This window comes from Nuphar pumila, chromosome 11, assembly GCF_984573655.1.
Source record: "Nuphar pumila chromosome 11, dmNupPumi1.hap1.1, whole genome shotgun sequence".
NCBI classification, from domain to species: Eukaryota; Viridiplantae; Streptophyta; class Magnoliopsida; order Nymphaeales; family Nymphaeaceae; genus Nuphar; species Nuphar pumila.
In genome coordinates this window covers 24,874,984-24,896,762 of record NC_143259.1, presented here as the reverse complement: position 1 = coordinate 24,896,762, position 21,779 = coordinate 24,874,984, and the positions used below count along the sequence as shown (strand labels likewise).

The 21,779-nt window shown below is 38.7% G+C and overlaps 1 protein-coding gene across 4 annotated transcripts in view; it reads left to right on the top strand.

The window, feature by feature from the left end:
- Positions 1-21,779, top strand: part of LOC149822199 (Metallo-hydrolase/oxidoreductase superfamily protein) — a 195,559-nt gene that overhangs the window by 153,634 nt on the left and 20,146 nt on the right. For 2 of the 4 annotated variants that reach the window (XM_089981042.1, XM_089981041.1), the window contains 2 exons: positions 3,254-3,363; positions 3,462-3,522. In XM_089981042.1, the coding sequence (XP_089837168.1) occupies positions 3,254-3,363; positions 3,462-3,519 (168 nt within the window). In that variant the 3' untranslated portion in view covers positions 3,520-3,522. The remainder of the gene's footprint in view (positions 1-3,253; positions 3,364-3,461; positions 3,523-21,779) is intronic. The other 2 variants (XM_089981040.1, XM_089981039.1) reach the window with 1 other exon arrangement.

Below are 21,779 nucleotides of genomic sequence, written 5' to 3'. Positions count from 1 at the left end.
TGTCATTATATGTAAACAAAAGATGTTTTAAATGTGGTGAATTATGTATACTCATTGGTTATATTCTTGTTCTAGTCGTTGATACACGTGAATTTTGAGGTTTGGAGGTCTAGTGAGGTGACCACTTGTAGTGCTCAAACTATTGTTGAAATTTGCAAGTATCATTCCCTTTGTTATGTGAGATTTTTAGAATCTCTCCATGAAATTTCAAAACGTTTTCTACTTGTGTTTCCTTATATGGAAAAATGTTTATTGATAAAAAAATCATGGATTTTGCATACTTGTGATGTTTAATAAAAATCTTGTTTTTTATATTGTGAGCCTTCTTACGTTTACCTCTTTGTGGGTGTTGAGAGTGTGTTCCTTACGAAAACACTTGTATGTTGTCCACTTGATATTGGTGGACACTTTTATTCGTAATTGAAGGCTATTTGATTCTTTACATAAAATCATGCATTTTATGTACATTTTATTGATAAAAATAGTTATTTTTATTGTCATGTTATGTGCATTAAATATGCTTTAATTGCATGTTGGATATATATGTGTGTTTCATATTGATTATATTCTTTACATTGTTGCATGCATAAATTTAGTTAACTCCTCTTTTCTTGAGGGTTCTTTTTTTGTGTTATACTTTATATGTATGTTGTTTTTAGTATAAATTGATGATTTATTTTAATTGAAGATTTTTTCTAAAAATTTAGAATATTATTAATACATCATTGTTTATCTCTTCTTGATATTTGATATGTTTTTTAGTGATTAAGTTCCATTATGATAAATATTTATGTTTTCTTGAAAAATATGTTTATTTTGAGTTTATGATTGTTTAAATTTGATTTCATAAAAAAATTTCTCTTTTGAGGTATGCTCCTCCTATCTTTCTTAATGGTTATCTAATATTTCTAAAAATTATCACTACTTTGCTTAAATTTTTTGCCTTGAGTGTTATTCTTGTTCAATATATATATATATATATATATATATATATTTGTTTTGAAACTTCATAACTATTTGGTTATAATACCTTCTTTTTTGTAGTTGGAACCTTTATTTTGTTTTCTCTACAGGTTCTTAAAGATTCGATGTATTGAGAAAGAATTATCTTTGATGCATTATAAAGATGAACATAGCTGATGAAGGCAATTGAGGATGATTACCAACAAAAGACATTTAAAGACTAGTATTTGCAAAACTCTCTAATATGTTATAAAGATGGAGATTTCCGTCGAAGACACTTGACGTGGATCCTTCCCATTGAATCTTTGTTGTATTTCTATCCATTGAAGACACTTGAAGATGTGCTTCTCATTGAATCTTTGTTGTATTTTCAAACTTTCTGAGTTGAGGGGGAGTGTTAAGTTGTACATGTATATATATACTTAAGTATTGTCATACATACATATTTGTTCCATATTGTACATATATATATATATATATATATATATATATATATATATATATATATAAAATAGGTAAATACCGTGTAGGGATATTTTTGTCATTTTACTTGTGTAACAGTACTGTTCATTAGGAACAATTTTTCTCTTATTTATTCTTTATCTTTTCATTTGAAGTCTTTTTTGTAAAGAGCATGTGCCCTATGGCCAAAAGACTATAGAGTCCTTGGGGGCTCCCCAACGATCACATTTGTGTCTGTTGGTAGCTTCTAACGACTCTATTGAGAGCTCCCTAATAGAGTGTCATGCTCTCCCTTTGTGTATAAATAAGGGTTGAACCCCTCTCTTCTAACCAATGCTTTTCTTAAGCATTTATACTCAATAAAGATGAATATTTTTTATATTTTGTGGTTTTCTATTTAATTCCTTAATGTTTTATATGCACTTAGTGCTTGTGTTGTTGCCCCTTGTTGGCTATTGCTTTGTCCTATAGTGGACTTGTGCTTGTGCACATTGTGATTGTGATCTTGTAAGCCCTTAGTGGCATGGGTTTGTACTTATGCACTTTTGTGATCGTGATCTTGTAAATCCCTTTGTGGCATTGTTTTTGTATTTGTCGCTATTTCATTACAATTGCATCCATGTATGATGTTTGATTGGGTTGACACAACCAACACCTATGATTTTCTAGCACATTTGGATGGTGTGGTGTATATATATAGTAACTGGTTTGTCCTACCCAATTTGAGTTTGGCCCATAATCTATCACATGCATACTGCTGCATATATGGAGATACAATCATTTTTTATGATTTTTTCATTATTACTAATAAATAAGGGAATATGGAATGGGAGTCAAAATGGAGTATCTGTGTGACATAGCCCAGTATGGGCCATTTCCAAAAGTCTGAGGATATAAATGTGTTCATCAGCATTTATTTACTAAAAGACATGCTTGAAAAGGCCCAATTTTTTCATTGCAAAGTTTTTTATGCAAGAAATACCCTTGATTTTTAGATTCTTTGAAAAATGTATCTTAACAAAAGAAAGGTCTATCTTGAATCCATGCTCAGCTTGTGGAGAGAGAGAGAGAGAGAGAGAGAGAGAGAGAGAGAGAGAGAGAGAGAGAGAGAGAGAGAGAGAGAGATGGCCCTCCCACTAAATGGTTAGGTCATTTTTTATAACCATAAAAAATCATATCTAGAAGTTTTTTTCAGCAATTCTGACCATATGGATGTGATTTCCATGGTTAAAAACTTAGGAACTAACTTTTGTATTCAATTTTTTTGAAATGTAGATGGGATTTGATAGGAATCTAAAAATCAATAGTGCTGGAGATTCTGAATTTTTCTAGGTTACAAAATCCTACCTACTTAAAGAAAAAGAAAATTTCTAGGTTATAGAATCCTACCTACGTAAAATAAATTTGATCCAAAAGCTGGTTTTTAGGTTTTGACGTTGAAGATCACCTGTACAGGATATATATATATATATATACATATATATATAACACTTAAACATTTAAGAATGAAATGGTGGTTTTCATGTATTATTTGTCACCAACCATGTCATCATTTAGTTCATCAAGGGCATAAGCTTGTGGAACGTCTATGGATAGTCATGGACGCTATAGCTGTGTGCAGAAATACAGTTTTGCTTTTGCTATTTTGAGCACGTTACATTGTTTCCTTTTATCATTTTGTGTAGCAACTGCTTTACAATTTCATGTGATAAATTGCCACTAAACTTTTCCAACTTTTTCCTTGTACTATCTTTGCTTTTGTGTGGTGTGCTGCTTGCTAGTTATTGTTTGAAAGATTTAAATGAGGTCAGTATAATTTCCTTCTCAGACTCTTGATGCAGTAAAAAGGATCTGTCCAAAGAGGGCTTTGTTGATTGGGATGACTCATGAATTTGATCATGAGGAGGACAATAAAAGACTTGCAGAATGGTCAAGAAGGTAAACGAACTATTGTTTTCCCCATCTAAAAGAAGTGTCTGTTCATATATATATATATATATATATGCACTATTTTTAAAATAATCTTCAATCTATAGGGAAGGAATCTGGGTGCAGCTTGCTCACGATGGCCTAAGGATACCCATTGACCTATAACAAGTAAGTGATTTGTGTCATTCAATATTCTGTTTTGCATGCCTTTCGAAATGACGAGGACTACTTTTTTCTATGCCTATACATTAATAACCAAGGATCACCGATCAGTATGAAACTATGTTTTCATTACTTTTCCATGGACAAAATGCCACTTTTTTTTACTGGAAATGCTGGAGTGTATGCTCTTGAATCTATTAATAAAGAACAAAATTTACAATCATCACCCAACCGGGGTAGCCAATCCGGTGGTTTGTCTTTCCATTATAAAGAATATGCATTTCACAATAACAATAAGGCATAACCTCACACAACATCACACCATCTTCTATTATTGGATGCAATAGGCACTTGTGATCCGTGCTCAATCTCATTCACAAAGAAGTCTCTAACAGCCAAACACACATTTGGGCCAACAATACTCCAGAATTTCTGGAAAAAAATTCCTAGGAAGCCATCTGGACCAAAAGACCTGCCTGATTTTCTCCTCGGATAATAAGTTCTGAAAATATCTCAAGCATTCATCTTCAATTCTCTGTGATTCAGTAACTATATTACCATTGACCAACAGCTTATTGATAGAATTAAATTGCCTCCTACATTTGACTGACACCATAAAAAACTATGTATTACGGTCCCCTTCCTTCATCCAATGAATTCTAGACTTCTGCCGCCAATACATTTCCTCTTGCGTGAGCACTAATTCAAGCTGTTGTTTAAGCTCAATCTCTCTGTTAATGTCATCATGAGAGGTTTGCGAAGAATCTAAATGATCTTAAAGGGACTGAAGTTGCTCCTGAATGTGATCAACCCTGTCCTCAACCTTCCCAAAGCTGAACCTGTTCCACTGGATAGGTTTCATCCTGACCTCATCCAACTTATTTAATACATGAATCATAGGGCAACCAGATTGATAAGAATTTCAACATTCAACAATAATTCTAAAACACTCTTTATCCGTCAGCTATGTCACCTGAGTACGGGTATGGAGGGTACGACATGACAATTCTAAAAAATGTGGATACAGGGACATGGCTATACATATATATATACATTATATATATATTAAATATCACATAAATACAAAATAAATTGAGAATAAATTGAATATAATTTAAATCTATGTGCTATATCTAAAATATATATTATATACTAAAAATATAAAGTTATAAACTGAAAATATAATTATAAATTATTATAAATTGAATACAAACTTGTATGTACAGAGGGTAAAATGGCATGTCCAAGTGTCGACGTATGTCGACATGGGGACAGGTGTGTCTGTCAGCCACATGGAATAAAATTTAAAAGGTGATTTCTTCTTACCCTGCACAAGACTATCAACATAAAAAATAAGAATACTATGATCCGCATCAGTTCTCGGCTAAGTCACAGGGACTCGGCAAAGCAGGTGCCGCACCTGCATCGATGCAACGCGACGCGACTCGAGTGCACGTGTAGGTGCGGCACCGGGTGGGGTCAACACGAATTTTCGTCCACGTTTCAGACTTAAAAAAAAACCCGATGAAAAGGAGGATTAGGGCATTTTTTTTTTGCCCTAATCTCTCCTTTCCTCTCCCGCGCAGCTCATCTCGAGCTCTCTCCTCTCGATGCCACCTCCAAGGCTCCTCTCCCTCGTCGCAGGTACGTACCCTCTGGCTCCCTCTCGCTCTCTTCTTGTGTCGGCAATGGAGGGGCCGAGCCCCCCTGCTCCCTCTCGCTCTCTTGTTGGGTCGACAGAGGAGGGGCTGAGCCCCCCCTGCTACCTCTCGCTCTCTTGTTGGGTCGGCAGGGGAGGGGCCGAGCCCCCCTTGCTCCCTCTGATTTCGGTAGGGGAGGGGTCGAGCCCCCCTTCCCTTCTTGCTCTCTTGTTGGGTCGGCAGGGGAGGGGCCAAGCCCCCCCCCTCTCGCTCTCTTGTTGGGTCGGCAGGGGAGGGGTTGAGCCCCCCTTGCTCCCTCTGTTTTCGGCAGGGGAGGGGCTGGGCCCCTCCCCGCTCTCGCTCTCTTGTTGGGTCGGCAGGGGAGGGGCTGAGCCCCCACTGCTCCCTCTGTTTTCGGCAAGGGAGGGGCCGAGCCCCCCTTCTCGCTCTCTTGTTGGGTCGACAGGGGAGGGGCTGCGCCCCCCTGCTCCCTCTGTTTTCGGCAGGGGAGGGGGTCGAGCCCCCATCCTTGCTCCCTCTTATTTCAGGGGAGGGGCTGAGTCCCTCCCTATTTTTGGCAGGGGAGGGGCAGATCCCCCCTCCTTGCTCTTGATTTTATTATATATATATATTATATATTTTCATATCAAGATAATGTTTGTATAATTGATTTGAAATTTTGAATGTATTTTTTTTTTGTGTTTTCAGGATAAAAATGACGGATAAAGGAAAATGACTTGCGTCATCCTCATCCTAACATGTGAGTTCTGCTACTAGTTTTGCTGATAGTTATAGTGAAATTGATGATGTGGGGCCACTATGGGTACATGTAGATAAACTTGCAAAAACTGGAGAAGGAGATGGTGGAAACAAGAGATTTTGGTGCAAGCTCTGCGAAAGAGATTTTGTTGGGTCTTACACAAGAGTGAAGACTCATTTGTTGAAGATATCAGGACATGGCATTTCAGGATGCAGAAAAGTTGATGAGGCAATGTGAAGACAATACAAGAAGAATATGAGAAGAGAGACAATGGCCGATTCTTGTGCAGTTAGTGTGCATTTGCAAGCCACCAAGAAGATGTTGAAAAAAAAGAAAAGTCAATGTAGGAGGTAGAGGAACGATACAAGCAACATTCAATACATATGAAAGAGAAGAATTGGATAGAAAAGTTGGGAGGTATTTTTATTCTAGTTCACTCCCATTTAATGTGGTTAGAAATCCTTATTGGAAGGATTTAGTAACATCCTTGGCAAATTGTAATTTGAGTGATTATGTGCCTCCAAGTTCAGAAAAAATATGAACCACACTTCTAGCTGAAGAGAGTGCAAATATGGAGAGGTTGCTGGAGATTAAAAAATATTCATGAGAGCAAAATGAAGTTTCTATTGTGTCTGATGGATGAACAAATATTCAAAGGCGTCCACTGATCAATTTCATTGCTTGTTCGCTTAGTGGCCCAATATTCTTGAAAGCAGTTGATGCATCTCGGGAATATAAAAATGCAGAGTATTTGAAGGGGTTGTTTATAGAAGTCATAAAAGAAGTGGGTGATCAGAAAGTGGTACAAATCATTACAGACAATGCTCTAGTTTGTAAAAGTGCAACGTTGAGTTTGTAGAGTGAGTACCCTCATATTTTTTGGACTCCCTATGTAGCACACAACTTAAATCTAGCCCTAAAGAGCATCTGCAACCCCAAAGAAGAAGAAAATTCACAAGCATATGTTTTATGTTCATGAATTGAAGATTTAGAAAGAAATGTCAAAAGCATTAGGAATTTTGTTGTTAACCACCATCATGCTAATGCTATATTTAATAGGCATTCTGACCTAAAATTGTTGAAGGTCGCTGAAACACGCAGATGATATCAAGGCTCAAGAAATAAAAAAATTCATTCATTCTTGATGATGAGTTTTGGGATAGAGTGATATACTTCCTTCAATTTACGCAACCTATTTGGGAAATGTTAAGAGAAGTTGATAAGGATGAGCCCGTGCTTCACAGAGTTTATGAATTGTGGGATAATATGATTGAAAAAATACAAGCTATAGTTTTCAAGCATGAAGAAAAAAATCCTGCATTAGATGATTCAGAATTTTTTAATCATATTCATTCAATTTTAGTCAGAAGATGGGATAAGAGCAACACTCCTTTGCATTGCATGGCACATTGTCTTAATCCAAAATATTATGCAAATAAGTGGCGGGCTGATGGTATTGGTTGTGTCCCTCCAAATTTAGACCTAGAGCTATCAAGACATAGAAATATGTGTATGACAAAACTTTTTTCAAAAGCATATCTTCTACATCAAGTCACACAAGAGTTTGGAAAATTTTCGTCTTCGAGATTATATGGACCGACGTTATTCGTAAGAGAAGAGGATAATATAGATTCTATCACATGGTGGTCAACATTTGGATCAGAAACACCTTTTCTCCAACGTCTTGCATTAAGATTGCTATCGCAGCCTACTAGTTCATCTTGTTGTGAAAGAAATTGGAGCACATATTTTCAAATCCACAACATGAAGAGAAACAAACTCACCAGCAAGCGTGCAGAGGATTTAGTATATTTTCTTTCAAATCTTGGATTACTTTCGCGAACCAATGATGAATACATATACTAATTTGCTCTCTTAGTTATTTGATTATTTCTTAGTTTTTCATTTAAATATACTTGTATTGTATTTAACATTTTCAAATTGGGTTTGTAACGCAGACAAGGAACATCCAAATTTTGGGATGTAAACCCAAAAGAGTGTGACTTCGAGGGAGAGCATGATTTCAACATAACAAACATGGATTTAGTGTTAGAAAGTGACTTTGAATACTTTAGGTTCGATAATGAACCCATACACATGCACATTAAGTGCGAATATACCCACTCAAGGGAACAACACAAGCACATCATGTGCTAATACATAAACCTATAAAAGGGGTAAATATGACATAAAGTCATAAGTTGAATATTATTGAAGAAAGAGGGTAAAAACCCTATACAATGGAGCATAAGCTCCTCCAAGCGATGAAAAATACAAAGGGGGAGACCCCTATTTATAACACAAGAGAGGAGCCACCTAGGGGGCTCCCAAAGGAGTCGTTGGGAGCCCCCAACGGTCACATTTGTGACCGTTGGGGGCTCCCCAACGACTCTTTGGGGAGCCTCCCTAGGTGGCGCAAACCACAAAAAAGGGAAAAATAAAAAAGAAAATTAAAAATAAAATTACAAACATATTCCAAATGGAATATGTGTAAAAACTGTGAAATGTCTAAACTACCCCTATGCCTATAAATAGATAAATATATATTTTATATATATAATTAGGATAATACATATGCATATATACCATATATGAATATGTATTATCCTTTATATATATAAAATATATATAATATTACAATTGTTGAATGATACATTTTAACACCCCCTCTCAAGCTTTGCGTGGGGGAACAAAAAGATTGAAGAAAGCAAGAGGAAGAATCTCAAGGCTTCAAGAGCCTTCAGTACGAATGCCATTGTAAATGTCTTCCTCCAACGTCTTTAACGATGAGCACCTTCCATGATCTATCCAAGGTACTTCTTTTCCTCTTATCTTCAAGATCCTGAGGAACAACAACAAAGAAACAAGTAAAACATATCTTTGCACTTTATTCAATTGGAACATTTCTAACAAGCTTAATTGAAACCATATCGGATGACACATCCGCAAAACAATTGTGCAAAAATATAACTTATGCATAGAAATTTGAAGCACATGATAGTATACTTATTTTAGCATGAAAAGTAAATTTAGAAAACCAAAGTTTCAAAATCATACATCATGTTAAAGAGTGAGCGGAAGCAAATTATGCGGAAATGAATTGCAAGAATGCACAAATGCATTATGCATTTATAAGGTCCATCAATGGACAATCACAACCCCATAATGGGAAATAACAAAATGGTCCACTAAGGGACACCACAATAAGCCTACGAAGAGGCATAAGCTACATATGCTTTAATGAAAGAGGGCCTTAAAAGGCCATAAAGAGCATATGCATATATTATCATGAAATGAATTAATACTTAAAAGAATCATTAATGAATCATGCTTCAAACATGTAATGAAGTGCCAAACAAGAGAAACGAAGTCTCCAAGCATACTTTAGACAAAATAAACACAAGAGTTCACAAGGTTTTAAATCCATTTACGAGGCAAAACGAAGAGTGTTATTTGAATAGAAAATCTTATCCATTTAGGAAAATCTCACTCAATTGACAAAAAACACATTTTGCATACAAAAGTGGCCAAAAAACCATAAGCACTTAGTTCATCCATTACAAACAACTACCTCATTAGTCCTCCAAAACCCATAAATCAAGTGTATAAGCTACTAGATCAAAAATATAAATATAATGCCATTAAAGGCCAAAGACACACACAAAGGTGTGCAAAAGAACCTCTTGTCTACATATAATAATACTTGAAATGAGTGCATCTACAACAAGAACAAGATAATACACGCCAACATGGACCAAAAGCATCTCTTGTCTACGTAAAACTACACTCAAAACCAAGTATGTTCAGCTACTAGAACAAGAGTAACAAGCCAACCATGGGCTAAAACACAATACATCTCTTGTCTACATAAGATGACACTTGAAATGAGTGAAATAAGCCAACCATGAGCATACATCTCAACAACTAGAACAAGGACACAAACGCCAACATGGACTAAAATCACACACCATGGTGTGAATCAACGTGCCTTGTCTACATAAAATAACACTCAAGACAAGTGTGTTCAGCTACTAGACCAAGAGAGCAAAAGCCAACAAAGGGCTACCAACACACGAAGGTGTAATAAAATTCTTGTCTTCATATGATGATACTTAGATAAGGGGCATAAAAGGAGAAGACTTTTGAGGAAATAAAACTTGTAATGACAAACATATAAATAAAACCTTGAAACAATATTCTTCAAAAAAGAATACCCATAACAATATCATTTTGAAATAAAATGTGTGAATATACACACACCAAGAACACTTGTGCACAAAATCACAAAACATAAATGTGCAAATGCACTCATATGATTCATAAACAATAAAAGGTTGGGCAATAACCCCAAAACCTTGATTTTAATATACCTTAAAACATTTAAGGTTTTAAACATCATATATCCATCACATTTATATATAAATAAGAGCATCCATAAGATCAATGGCTAACATTAAACAAGTGACACACTCATATACCAAATCATTCTAGAGTCCCAAGGTGCCCATAACTCACCTCAACCACCATCTATAATATGGTAAGTGGACAAACTAAAAAGACATAACAATGAGTGACACACTCATAATTAGAGATCATATACCAAATCATTCTAGAGTCCTAAAGTGCCCATAACTCACCTCAATTACCATCTATAATATGGCAAGTGAACAATCTAGAATGATATAACACGAGGTGCCCATAACTCACCTCAACAAACATCTCTAATAAAACAATAATAAGGCCAAACAAATGATGCATTAAATAACATATGATGGGCAAATATAAATGCCACAAAAAGGCAATAAACACTTTAGGAATCATTTTTCAAAGAAAAGAGGACTGATTAAAAATTGAATCAAAGGTCCAATATAATCAATCACAATAATATGCTTTATAACAACAATTTTGCATAAATCCGAATTATGCTTAATCTTCAAAAGAAGTCATTTATACAAAAAGGCTTATTATGCAACTAACACAATTTATGAAATATTAAGCAACATCATGATCATTATCAAAAGACTCAATAAACACAACATGAAATACTTAAGCTATGTCATGTGTGAGAAAGGAATTGGAATCATCCAAGAAACAAATCAAGCCTTTATAATTTGCAATTATATGTATACCAAGATGTAAAATGGCAATAATCTTAAATGTGTAAATTTAGGACAACATGTACCAAGATATTGCGGAAGCATTCATAATGATAAAAGAAACAATCTTACAAGTTCATAAAAAATAAACACAAGCCCTAAAGGAGGCAATAGAAACATCTCTTTATTGAAAATAGAGTATCATGTGAAAATGTCTACGAAGAGACAATACACATACAAGCATAAATACTTTATAGAAGAAGTGCACGAAAGCACTCACACAACACTTGAACAAAATACAAAAAAAAAGCATATAAATAATAAACATGCGATAATGCGTGTATTTCATAAAATGGAAGCAAATGCTTGAGACTCTCAAGCTTTAATTATGTAATTATATGCTTGATAAATGCAATTTAAGACAAAGAAGACCATATTATGGCCAATGTAGGCATCCTTAGAGATACAATTAAGAGGTTTTGAAACTTTATATGAAAAATACAAACAAACATGTTTATAAAGTTGTATCATTAGAAGAAAACTCAAAAATTAATGAAGTCTTTTATACCAAAGGATGCAATAGATACACTATGCATTCTATATAGTGTGAGAAGATTTTAAAAGATCTTTCCTAATGAACACAATGGTTCATACAACGTATTTATCACAAATAATTTTTCAAAATCCTTTAACCAAACCAAAACCATTGAAACATCATTGACAAGAACTACTTAGGATTCATAACAAAGATTTAGATGTGAAAGATTCTTATACAAGAATTATATCAAGATTTTTCAAAAAAATGCACTAAAATCCATAAACAAGGGAAAAACTCAAAACCAATTAGACTTTATATGAGAGAAAAGATTTTTTAAACAAAGATCATTAATCAAGAGATCATATATAATCTTTAAAAGTTAATTTATGAAATACTTATGTAATCATCATAAATCCCACATAATTGAAGACAATTTTAAGAAAGAACATAAATTACTATTTATATGTGATGAGTAATCGATAAACATATAAACAAGAATTTATATATTTGAATAGCAAAACAAGTTTACTAAATTTAAAAGGAGATATTTTTAAAAAAATTTGAACATGCGAAATATGAAAAGAGGTGATTCAACTATTATAAACACTTCATATGCAAAAAACAATTTCATAATGCATAATATGTTAAGAAAAGAGATACATACCAAAAACTTAAGAAAAAAGAGAAGGACAATGAATACTTCACCATTTCTTTGATCAACACACTTTCCGTTGCATCAAAGGACAACCCCATCGTGACCACGCTCTGATACCATGTTAGAAAGTGACTTTGAATACTTTAGGTTCGATAATGAACCCATACACATGCACATTAAGTGCGAATATACCCACTCAAGGGAACAACACAAGCACATCATGTGCTAATACATAAACCCATAAAAGGGGTAAATATGACATAAAGTCATAAGTTGAATATTATTGAAGAAAGAGGGTAAAAACCCTATACAATGGAGCATAAGCTCCTCCAAGCGATGAAAAATACAAAGGGGGAGACCTCTATTTATAACACAAGAGAGGAGCCACCTAGGGGGCTCCCAAAGGAGTCGTTGGGAGCCCCCAGCGGTCACATTTGTGACCGTTGGGGGCTCCCCAACGACTCTTTGGGGAGCCTCCCTAGGTGGCGCAAACCACAAAAAAGGGAAAAATAAAAAATAAAATTACAAACATATTCCAAATGGAATATGCGTAAAAACTGTGAAATGTCTAAATTACCCCTATGCCTATAAATAGATAAATATATATTTTATATATATAATTAGGATAATACATATGCATATATACCATATATGAATATGTATTATCCTTTATATATATAAAATATATATAATATTACAATTCTTGAATGATACATTTTAACATTTAGTTGAGCCTAATATTCCTTCTAATGATGCATTTGATGATGAAGAAGAAAATTATTAAGATCCATTACTTCATCAGGATATACTTTGGTATGTAATTTAGTTCTTTTCTGCTTTACTTATTTGATAGTTAGGTTGATATATTGCATGCATGATGAATGATATTATGACAATGTTAACTGTTAAAACTTTAAAATTATATATATATATATATACTTTTTTTTTTTTACATTTTTTGCCCTGCCGCACCCAAGGTTTTTGAAAGTGCCGCACCCCCGCACCCGCACCCATGTGACATAGGTTCTCGGTAAGATTTTAAGATAACTACCCATTCCGATGTTGTGAAACCATTGATAGTTGACAAAGCACCTTTCAAGCTTGCATTGGACATTATCAGAACCTTTTTTGTTATTGGTCAAAGTAAATTTATGAAGAGGATCATCAATTTCGAAAAGACCAGCAACAAATATGAAATTATGCAAATGAGAACATGACTGCGAGAGAGGTGACAAACTCATTTTTTCAGAGGGGCTGAGAACACAAACAAAAAATCCTTGTTTTTATGTCTCAAAGGCTGAAATCTATTTGAAGATATCATAGGTTCAATGATAAACATAACATCAGTAACTCTGCATGTGTTAATTTTTTCGCAAAACCTCTAATATTCCAAGACAACATTCTCATTGCAAATTGGATGAGTTACCTTGGCCCGCTTTATCATTAGACTCCCTAGTTGTCACTTTAGAACAGGTTGTGAGCCCTTCCAAGACTACTGACCTGATCCTGAGAGTTCTTTTTAGGTCTACCTGGTTTCCTCTTGCCCTCCGACTCCTGGAGACCAACAACAGAGCCAGCCACACTGCCTTTCACCCCTTGAGGCTCAAAAGCACCAGAACCAGTAGGCTGAGTCTGTAGGACACTTGAACCATCAATCACTTGAGGCACCAACTCAGCCACTCGATTCAGCTATAACAACTAACAACCCATCATTATCACTGTCATGAAAAACCTCAACAACCACATCTCTAGCCGAGCTCAAGATTTTAGGTACCATGATTGCAGGCTGGACAATAATCTCCTCTGCAGAAACATTATGCTGCTGTAAATTCCCAGCACAGTCATTGCCCGGAAGATCTCCTACAACATCTTCGGCCGTGATTAAGGTGACAGGAGCCATAACAGGCTGGGTAACAACCGCCTCAGCAGGAATATCGCGTTCAACCGAATCTGATTGAATAACACCATCATCATTTGTCACATCTTCATGGTTAACATTGATAGATTCATCATCATGCTGAGAATGCATTGATTTCGTTTCATCATCTACAATATCCTCAAGTTGATTTAGAACAACAAATTTGTTGATATTCTCATTATTAACAACCTTCGGGATGTCTTCTTCTTAACCTCTTGCCAACCTTCACCATGCTGCTATTCGAATTAAAAGGCATAGATGGACGTTTTATAGGCACTGATCAGATCCATGCGTTCTAGCATTGCAAATGCCACAGATTCTATTTGATGACTGATACTCAAATCTCAGGTCACCACTAAAAGATTTACCCAACATGATTGGGATCGAATAAGGCATATCTAAATTAACCTGCACTTCAATCGATATGCATTCATAGTGAAACCTCACCTGGGAAGAGGTTCGTTCATCAGTTGCAACAAGTTTTCCATTAAATGCTTCAACGATCAGATAAAAGACATCATTACACCATACTGCTGGTGGAAGACCAAAAACACACCCACACAGGCATTGTGTGGAGGCCATGGAACTTAGGTATACTGGCACCATCCCACTGCTCCATAAGTAGAGTTCTTCCCGCCACTATCCATGGGCCTCTTCGCAGAACAGAATTCAAGTCTTCTTTGCAAGTGAAAGCATAGAATGATGTGCCTTTTCTTTTTTCTTTTGTTTTTTGAGGCTGGGTCTAGTGGGAATCATGGCCTCTTGGTTAAAGATAGCATGAAACTTGAGTAGATCAGGTATCACATTTTTTTCATTACATGCTTAGTGGTCAAACACATGTTTTCAGCTCGACTAAGAAAATTGGTATTTTTAGGTTAATATAGAGTTCATACTTTATCACTTAGGTTGGTGTTATTCATTCAAGGACCAGAATTACTGGAGTGCCTTGTATAGATAGGAAGCATGCTTTCTCAGAAGTTTGCTTCAAAAGCTCAAAACTATTACTTTCCAAATGTGATGGGAATGTCGTTTCTTTTGTGCTTCTCATATGCATCTTATCATGCTTATTTTTGTGTTTTTTTTCACTTCTTTGTACTCTTGTGTGCTTTCCATGCACTTCTTTTGCACTTTCCCCAAGTTAGTAGCCATGATCTCTAAATTTTGACATCTTAATTTCTACACCAAAAAATCATGATATTGAATAATGAACATTTTTGTTTTTAGTTTCCTTTTTACATTATTATAATAAAATCTATTTGTGGTTTTATGTTTTTTCCGTTTCTCTGATTTGGACATCCAACTCTACCCACTTCGTTAATGCTAATGGTCTTGTAACGCCCCAAAATTTCGAACCTTATAAATTCCTTGAAATAGTTGGAAAATTTCTTTTCTTTACAGAGTTTATTTCTAAAATCAACGGAAACGATTTCTTTTAAAAGAAAAAGGACAGGTTTGACAACCTTGAGCACGTTAGCGAGAAAACAAAGATTTACCATGGACGATCTGCAATAATACTTAGGAAACCATTTCTTCTATTTAAAGAGAGTATCAAGTTTGTACAAAATTTGGGTTTCCTCAAGGGAAAACCGTATCAAAAACCAAAATGTCCAGGAGAAGAACTACGAGCAGAAACAATGGATCCTTAAATCATCTCGCAGTCGCGCCATCGCCTGATGCACCTAATCGTCACCTGTATCCATGAAATGGGTTAGTTTTGCGAAAAACTAGCAGGAGAGTACAAAGACAGAAAGAATTAAATTAGGCATAGATAATTTATGCAACAGGTAGTAACGAGCAAACTAAGCAGATGGACTGGAGGAATAAGCAAGTACAACAAACTGAAAAGGGTGTGCATGCTCAATTTAGTTATTACTTGATAACCGGCCATGCGGGTACATACATGGCACGTGAGTCGAAACAGTCGAATCCAAGCCGAGTGTTCATTATGTTAAGTATTTTAATATACCTCGGTTGTCTGACTGAATCCTATTCCTATGGAGACGACCGATGGTCGAGAGAGTAAGTCCCCAAGGCCTGATAGGGATGCATCCAACTTCTGCAGAAGTGTTAGGCTAACTTATGTAGCCCCTATCCCTCCCCCTAACCTCCGATGACTGGGGAAAAACGGGTCTTTTGCCCTTTTAAAAAGCCATAAATGGTCTGTCCATCGGAGTTGGTACCCTTCGTCCTCTCTCTTGACGAAGCCAAGTTGAATTGAGCGCGACGGGGTTTCTTAGCCGTTGCCTCATTCTTCATGCTCTGGTCCATTAGACTGAAACGAGCATCTTGCCTATGAAGGCGATCCCATTTTTTTTATGTGTTTTCAACAATGTGCACTAAGCATCAATCGAAGTCATAAGACTCTCTCATCCAATCGTCGTAGTACTAACATGTCTCGCATGTTCAAGAAGTACACTTACGAGGAAAGGGGATACAGGTCCTTAATAGGAGCCTCGGGAGTGTGTTTCGTAAAGATATAATGTTTTTAAAAGCTATTTTAACATTTCAAATCTTTCGAAACGACACACAACTTGCCAACATATGACATGTGATTTTCTCGAATCTGACATCCGATGACGCAGTGTCTGGGTGCTATGTAAGTCACGACACTGGTTTTGGTAAATGGGTTTCACAAATGAACCTATCACCCAACAACTTGATCTTGCCCCAGATCAAGGGTTTTCCCAAAACATATCGGGTAGAAAGAGGAATAGGTATTCCTCCCGAATACACTGAGTCTATGGCAAGGCAAAAACAAAAGACAATAATGCGAAAAAGGAAGTGCCTGGGCGCGAAGCGCGACGACAAACAAGATCTGCGAAAGCAAGGGACAAGGATCGCGAAACCGATTCCTTGAATTAAAAGACAGTAAGTAGTAAATACGAAAGCAAAAGCCTGGGCGCAAAGCGCGACGGCAACAAAAACAGGAAGTGCGCAAGCAAAGGACAAGGACCGCGAAACCGCGTCCTTGAATTAAAAGACAATAAGCAGTAAATACGAAAGTAAAAGCCTGGGCGCAAAGCGCGACGACAAACTGAAATAGGAAATGCGAAAGCAAAGGACAAGGATTACGAAACCACGTCCTTGATTTAAAAGTGTACTTATATACGTATAAGTATATAAATATATCATTAAGTCCTTTCGATTATTAATTATTTAAGCTTGATTTAATTATTTAAGTCCTTGTGCAACTTCTCCTACCTTGGGGTATTGCGAGAATGGAGTCGTCTACGAACGTAGGTGATTGTCGGTTTAGTTCGCGGGGCGCGAACGGGCTCCGTTGCGTAAACTGCAAAAATACGTAGTTTAGCATGCATAAAAAGAATAGATAGGGAGAAAGCTTAGTTTCTCCGCAATCCACTGCAGGGGTCATTGGTCCCTATAGTTGCGAAAGAGAACGGGGTAGGGTCCAATGACCCATACCGTTAAAAGAGATGGGTGCAGGGGCCAAATGGCCCTTGTCGAGTTTTGCTCGACAAGAAAATGGGACAGGGGCCAGAGGCTCCTGTCGGTCTAAAGAGGGGCAGGGGCCATTGGCCCCTGCTGGGTTTCAAGGAAAAGAGGGGGAGTGTGGGGGCCAAAGGGGCCCCCCTGCGGCTTATTAGGAGAGGTGGCAGGGGCCAATGGCCCCTGTCGAGCCTCTGCTCGATAGGAAAGAGAGACAGGGGCCAGAGGCCCCTGTCGGTCAAGGGAGGGGCTGGGGCCATCGGCCCCTGCTGGGTTTCCAAGAGGTGAGGCAGGGGCCGAAGGCCCCTGCTTCCTTTCTTAAGGAAAGGGTAGGGGCCATCGGCCCCTACACGAAGGGAAGGGCAGGGGCCATGGCCCCTGCCAGAAAATTAAAAAGGGCTGGGGGCTCCGCCCCCTGCCTGCTAAGAAGATGAGGGCAAGGGGGGCGGAGCCCCCTTGCCTGTCGAAAAAAAGAGGAAGGTAAGGGGGCGGAGCCCTTTGCCTGTCGAGAAAGATGAAGGCAAGGGGGCGAAGCCCCTTGCCTGCCGAAAAAGAGGAGGAAGGCTCGGCAGGGGCTGCCGGCCTTCCGGCGAACCAACAGAAGAAGAGAGGGGGGCGGGGTGATTACCTGGGCTGCCGAGGAGCAAGGAGGTCGCCGGGGAGGGGCTCGCCGACGAGTGGATGCCGTGAAGGGGAGTGAGGGAATGAGGGGGAGAAAGAGAGAGCAGAGACATAGGGAGAGAGACGAGAGATGAGAGAGAGAGTCGGGTGTCGGGGGAGGCTCATAGGCCCTCCCCTCTCCCCTCTTGCCTTTTAATAGGGAGGGGGCGCACACAGGGCCCGCCCCCTGTGTCGCCGGAGAAGCCCCTTGCCGTGGGCTGCCAGCCCCTCTGAAAAAGGAGTTTTCGAGGGGCTGGGCACGGGTTGGATTCGGGTCGGGTCTGGACTCGACCCAGGTCCGTTCTCTTTAAATTTTTTTTTTTTAACTGGTTTTGACATCCAATCCTTCTTAAAATAATTTCGTCCTCGAAATTAAATTGAACTTAACGATCAAAGTACAAGTCAGGGTATTTCTCCCTAATAGCAGAGTCAGGCTCCCAAGTACATTTCTCTATTCCATGGAGCTTCCAACACACTTTTACAAGAGATATCGTCTTAGATCTAAGCAGTTGCTCTCGACGATCAACGATCTCGACTGGTCTTTCCTCGAAAGACAAATCCTTCTGAATGTCTACATCATCATAATGGATGATGTGTGATGGGTCGTGAACGTATTTTCGAAGCATGGATACGTGAAAAACATTATGGATCTGAGCGTACTGAGGCGGTAAAGCCACACGATAAGCTGCTTCACCAATCCGTTCCAGGATCTCGAACGGTCCGACAAATCTAGGGCTTAACTTTCCTTTTTTTCCAAAACGAAAAACGCTCTTCGTGGGAGATACCTTAACAAAAACCATATCTCCTATCGAGAAGGTGAGCTCTCGACGACGACGATTCGCGTAACTTTTTTGCCGACTCTGTACAGTACGGAGTCGCTCTCGTATCATCTGCACCTGCTGAGTGTAGTGTTGTAGCACTACAGGAGATTCCATCCTTCGCTCGCCAACCTCGTCCCAGTAGAGAGGCGAACGACAAGACTTTCCATACAAGGCCTCGTAAGGGGCCATCCCGATGCTAGCATGATAACTGTTATTGTACGCGAATTCGGCCAGACTGGTATGAGAATACCATTCTCCCTTCCAGTCCATCATGCACGCACACAGCATGTCCTCCAAAGTCTGAATTGTGCGTTCAGACTGTCCGTCAGTCTGAGGGTGAAAAGCGGTACTGAACTTTAAATTCGTACCCAACGCGATTTGAAGTTGTCCCCAAAACCTCGAGGTAAACCTCGGATCACGATCGGAGATGATAGATACTGGAACACCGTGCAACCTCACAATCTCACGAATGTAGAGATCCACCAAACTGTCTAAGGACTGACTAATACGGATAGGAAGGAAATGAGCCTTGGTGAGTCTGTCAACGATCACCCAAATCGCATCGTTCTTTCTTCGTGTCCTTGGCAAACCGACGATAAAGTCCATAGTGATGTCTTTCCACTTCCATTGTGGGATATCCATTTGTTGCATCACTCCGCCAGGTCGTTGATGCTCGATCTTAATCTGCTGGCAAGTCAAACACTTAGGGATGTATTCGGCCACGTCTCACTTCATTCCGCTCCACCAATATCTGCGCTGCAAGTCTTTGAACATCTTCGTGCCTCCCAGGTGAATCGTATATTTGGATTTATGGGCCTCTTCGAGAATTTCGTCTCTCAAAACGGGATCATTTGGGACCCAAAGACGATTTTTGAGCCAAATGCTTCCATCGTCCTTAAGTCGGAAAGGAGTATCGGTCTGCTGTGTACGAGCCTTCAGCTTCTCGTACTGCGCATCAGTCTTTTGCCCAGCAAGGATCTTGGCTAATAGCTCAGGTTGAGCTATCTGATTAGAAAGACTGATAGAATTTGATGAGACTGCAAACGGTTTCCATGAAACCAAATCCTCAATCAACTTCCAACCTACGTATAATAGGTTGACGGAAATGCTAGAAGCCTTACGGCTGAGAGCATCAGCTACCACGTTTGCCTTTCCTGGATGGTAGGAAAGGGTGAAATCGTAATCCTTGAGAAATTCTAGCCACCGTCGTTGCCTCATATTAAGCTCTTTCTGTGAAAACAAGTACTTGAGGCTCTTATGATCCGTAAAAGCCTCGAATTGTTCCCCGTACAAGGAGTGTCGCCAAATCTTTAATGCGAACACCACAGCCGCTAATTCCAAATCGTGAGTCGGATAATTCTTCTCATGAATCTTAAGTTGACGCGATGCGTATTACCATTCTGCATTAGGACGCAACTCAAGCCTGTCCCGGAAGCGTCAGTATAAATCACGAAGCCGCCTTGTCCTGAAGGCAAGGCCAAGATAGGAGCGGTAGTAAGTCGTTCCTTCAGCAACTGAAAACTGTTTTCGCACGAATCGTCCCACACGAACTTAGCCTCCTTTAGCAGCTTTGTCATAGGCAGAGAGATTTTGGAAAAGTCTTGGATAAATCTTCGATAATATCCAGCTAATCCAAGGAAACTTCTGATGTCACGAACATTCCTCGGTTGTTGCCAATTTAGTACGGCCTCCACCTTGGCAGGATCTACAGATACGCCTTTCTCGGATATAACATGTCCCAAAAACATAACCTCCTTGAGCCAAAACTCGCTTTTAGAGAATTTAGCGAACAAACGCTCCTTCTGCAAGGTTTCCAAAATGATGATCAGGTGTTTGCGATGTTCATCCCAGGTCTCCGAGTACACCAGGATGTCATCAATGAACACGATGACGAAGGTGTCTAAAAAGGGTTTAAACACACGGTTCATGAGGTCCATGAAGGCTGCAGGAGCGTTGGTGAGTCCGAAAGGCATGACAGTAAACTCGAAATGCCCATACCTGGTTCGAAAAGCCGTCTTGGAGATATCATCTCCCTTAATTCTGAGTTGATGGTATCCTGACCTAAGGTCGATCTTTGAGAAAATCTTGGCATTCCGCAGTTGATCGAACAGATCTTCGATACGCGGTAACGGATATTTATTCTTTATTGTGGCCTGGTTGAGCATTCGATAGTCGATGCACAACCGCAATGATCCGTCATTCTTTTTAACGAATAAAACAGGAGCTCCCCAAGGCGAGACACTGGGGCGAATGAATCCTAGATCCATCAACTCCTGTAGCTGCTTCTTGAGTTCCTCGAGCTCGGCTGGCGCCATACGGTATGGAGCTTTAGAAATTGACGCAGTACCCGGTAGCAACTCGATGTTGAATTCAACCTCTCGTGGTGGGGGAAGTCCTGGCAGCTCCTCTGGGAAGACGTCTGGAAAATCCCGAACCACCTCCAGATCTCTAATCGAAACTAGCGTCGGCTCAGACTGGACGACACTGACTAAAAAGGCAGTGCATCCCCTTCTCAGGTAATGTTGTGCCTTTAGTGAAGAAATCATCTTGCTTGCACGGACTGCCTTCACGAACTTGAATTCCACCTTAGGCATCCCTGGTGGAGATAACACAATCTTGCTTTCATGGCAAAAGATTTTGGCATGGTACTTGTGCAGCCAATCCATGCCTAGGATGACGTCAAATTCGGTCATATCTAGAAGGATAGTGCAGGCCGGATAATGTCGAT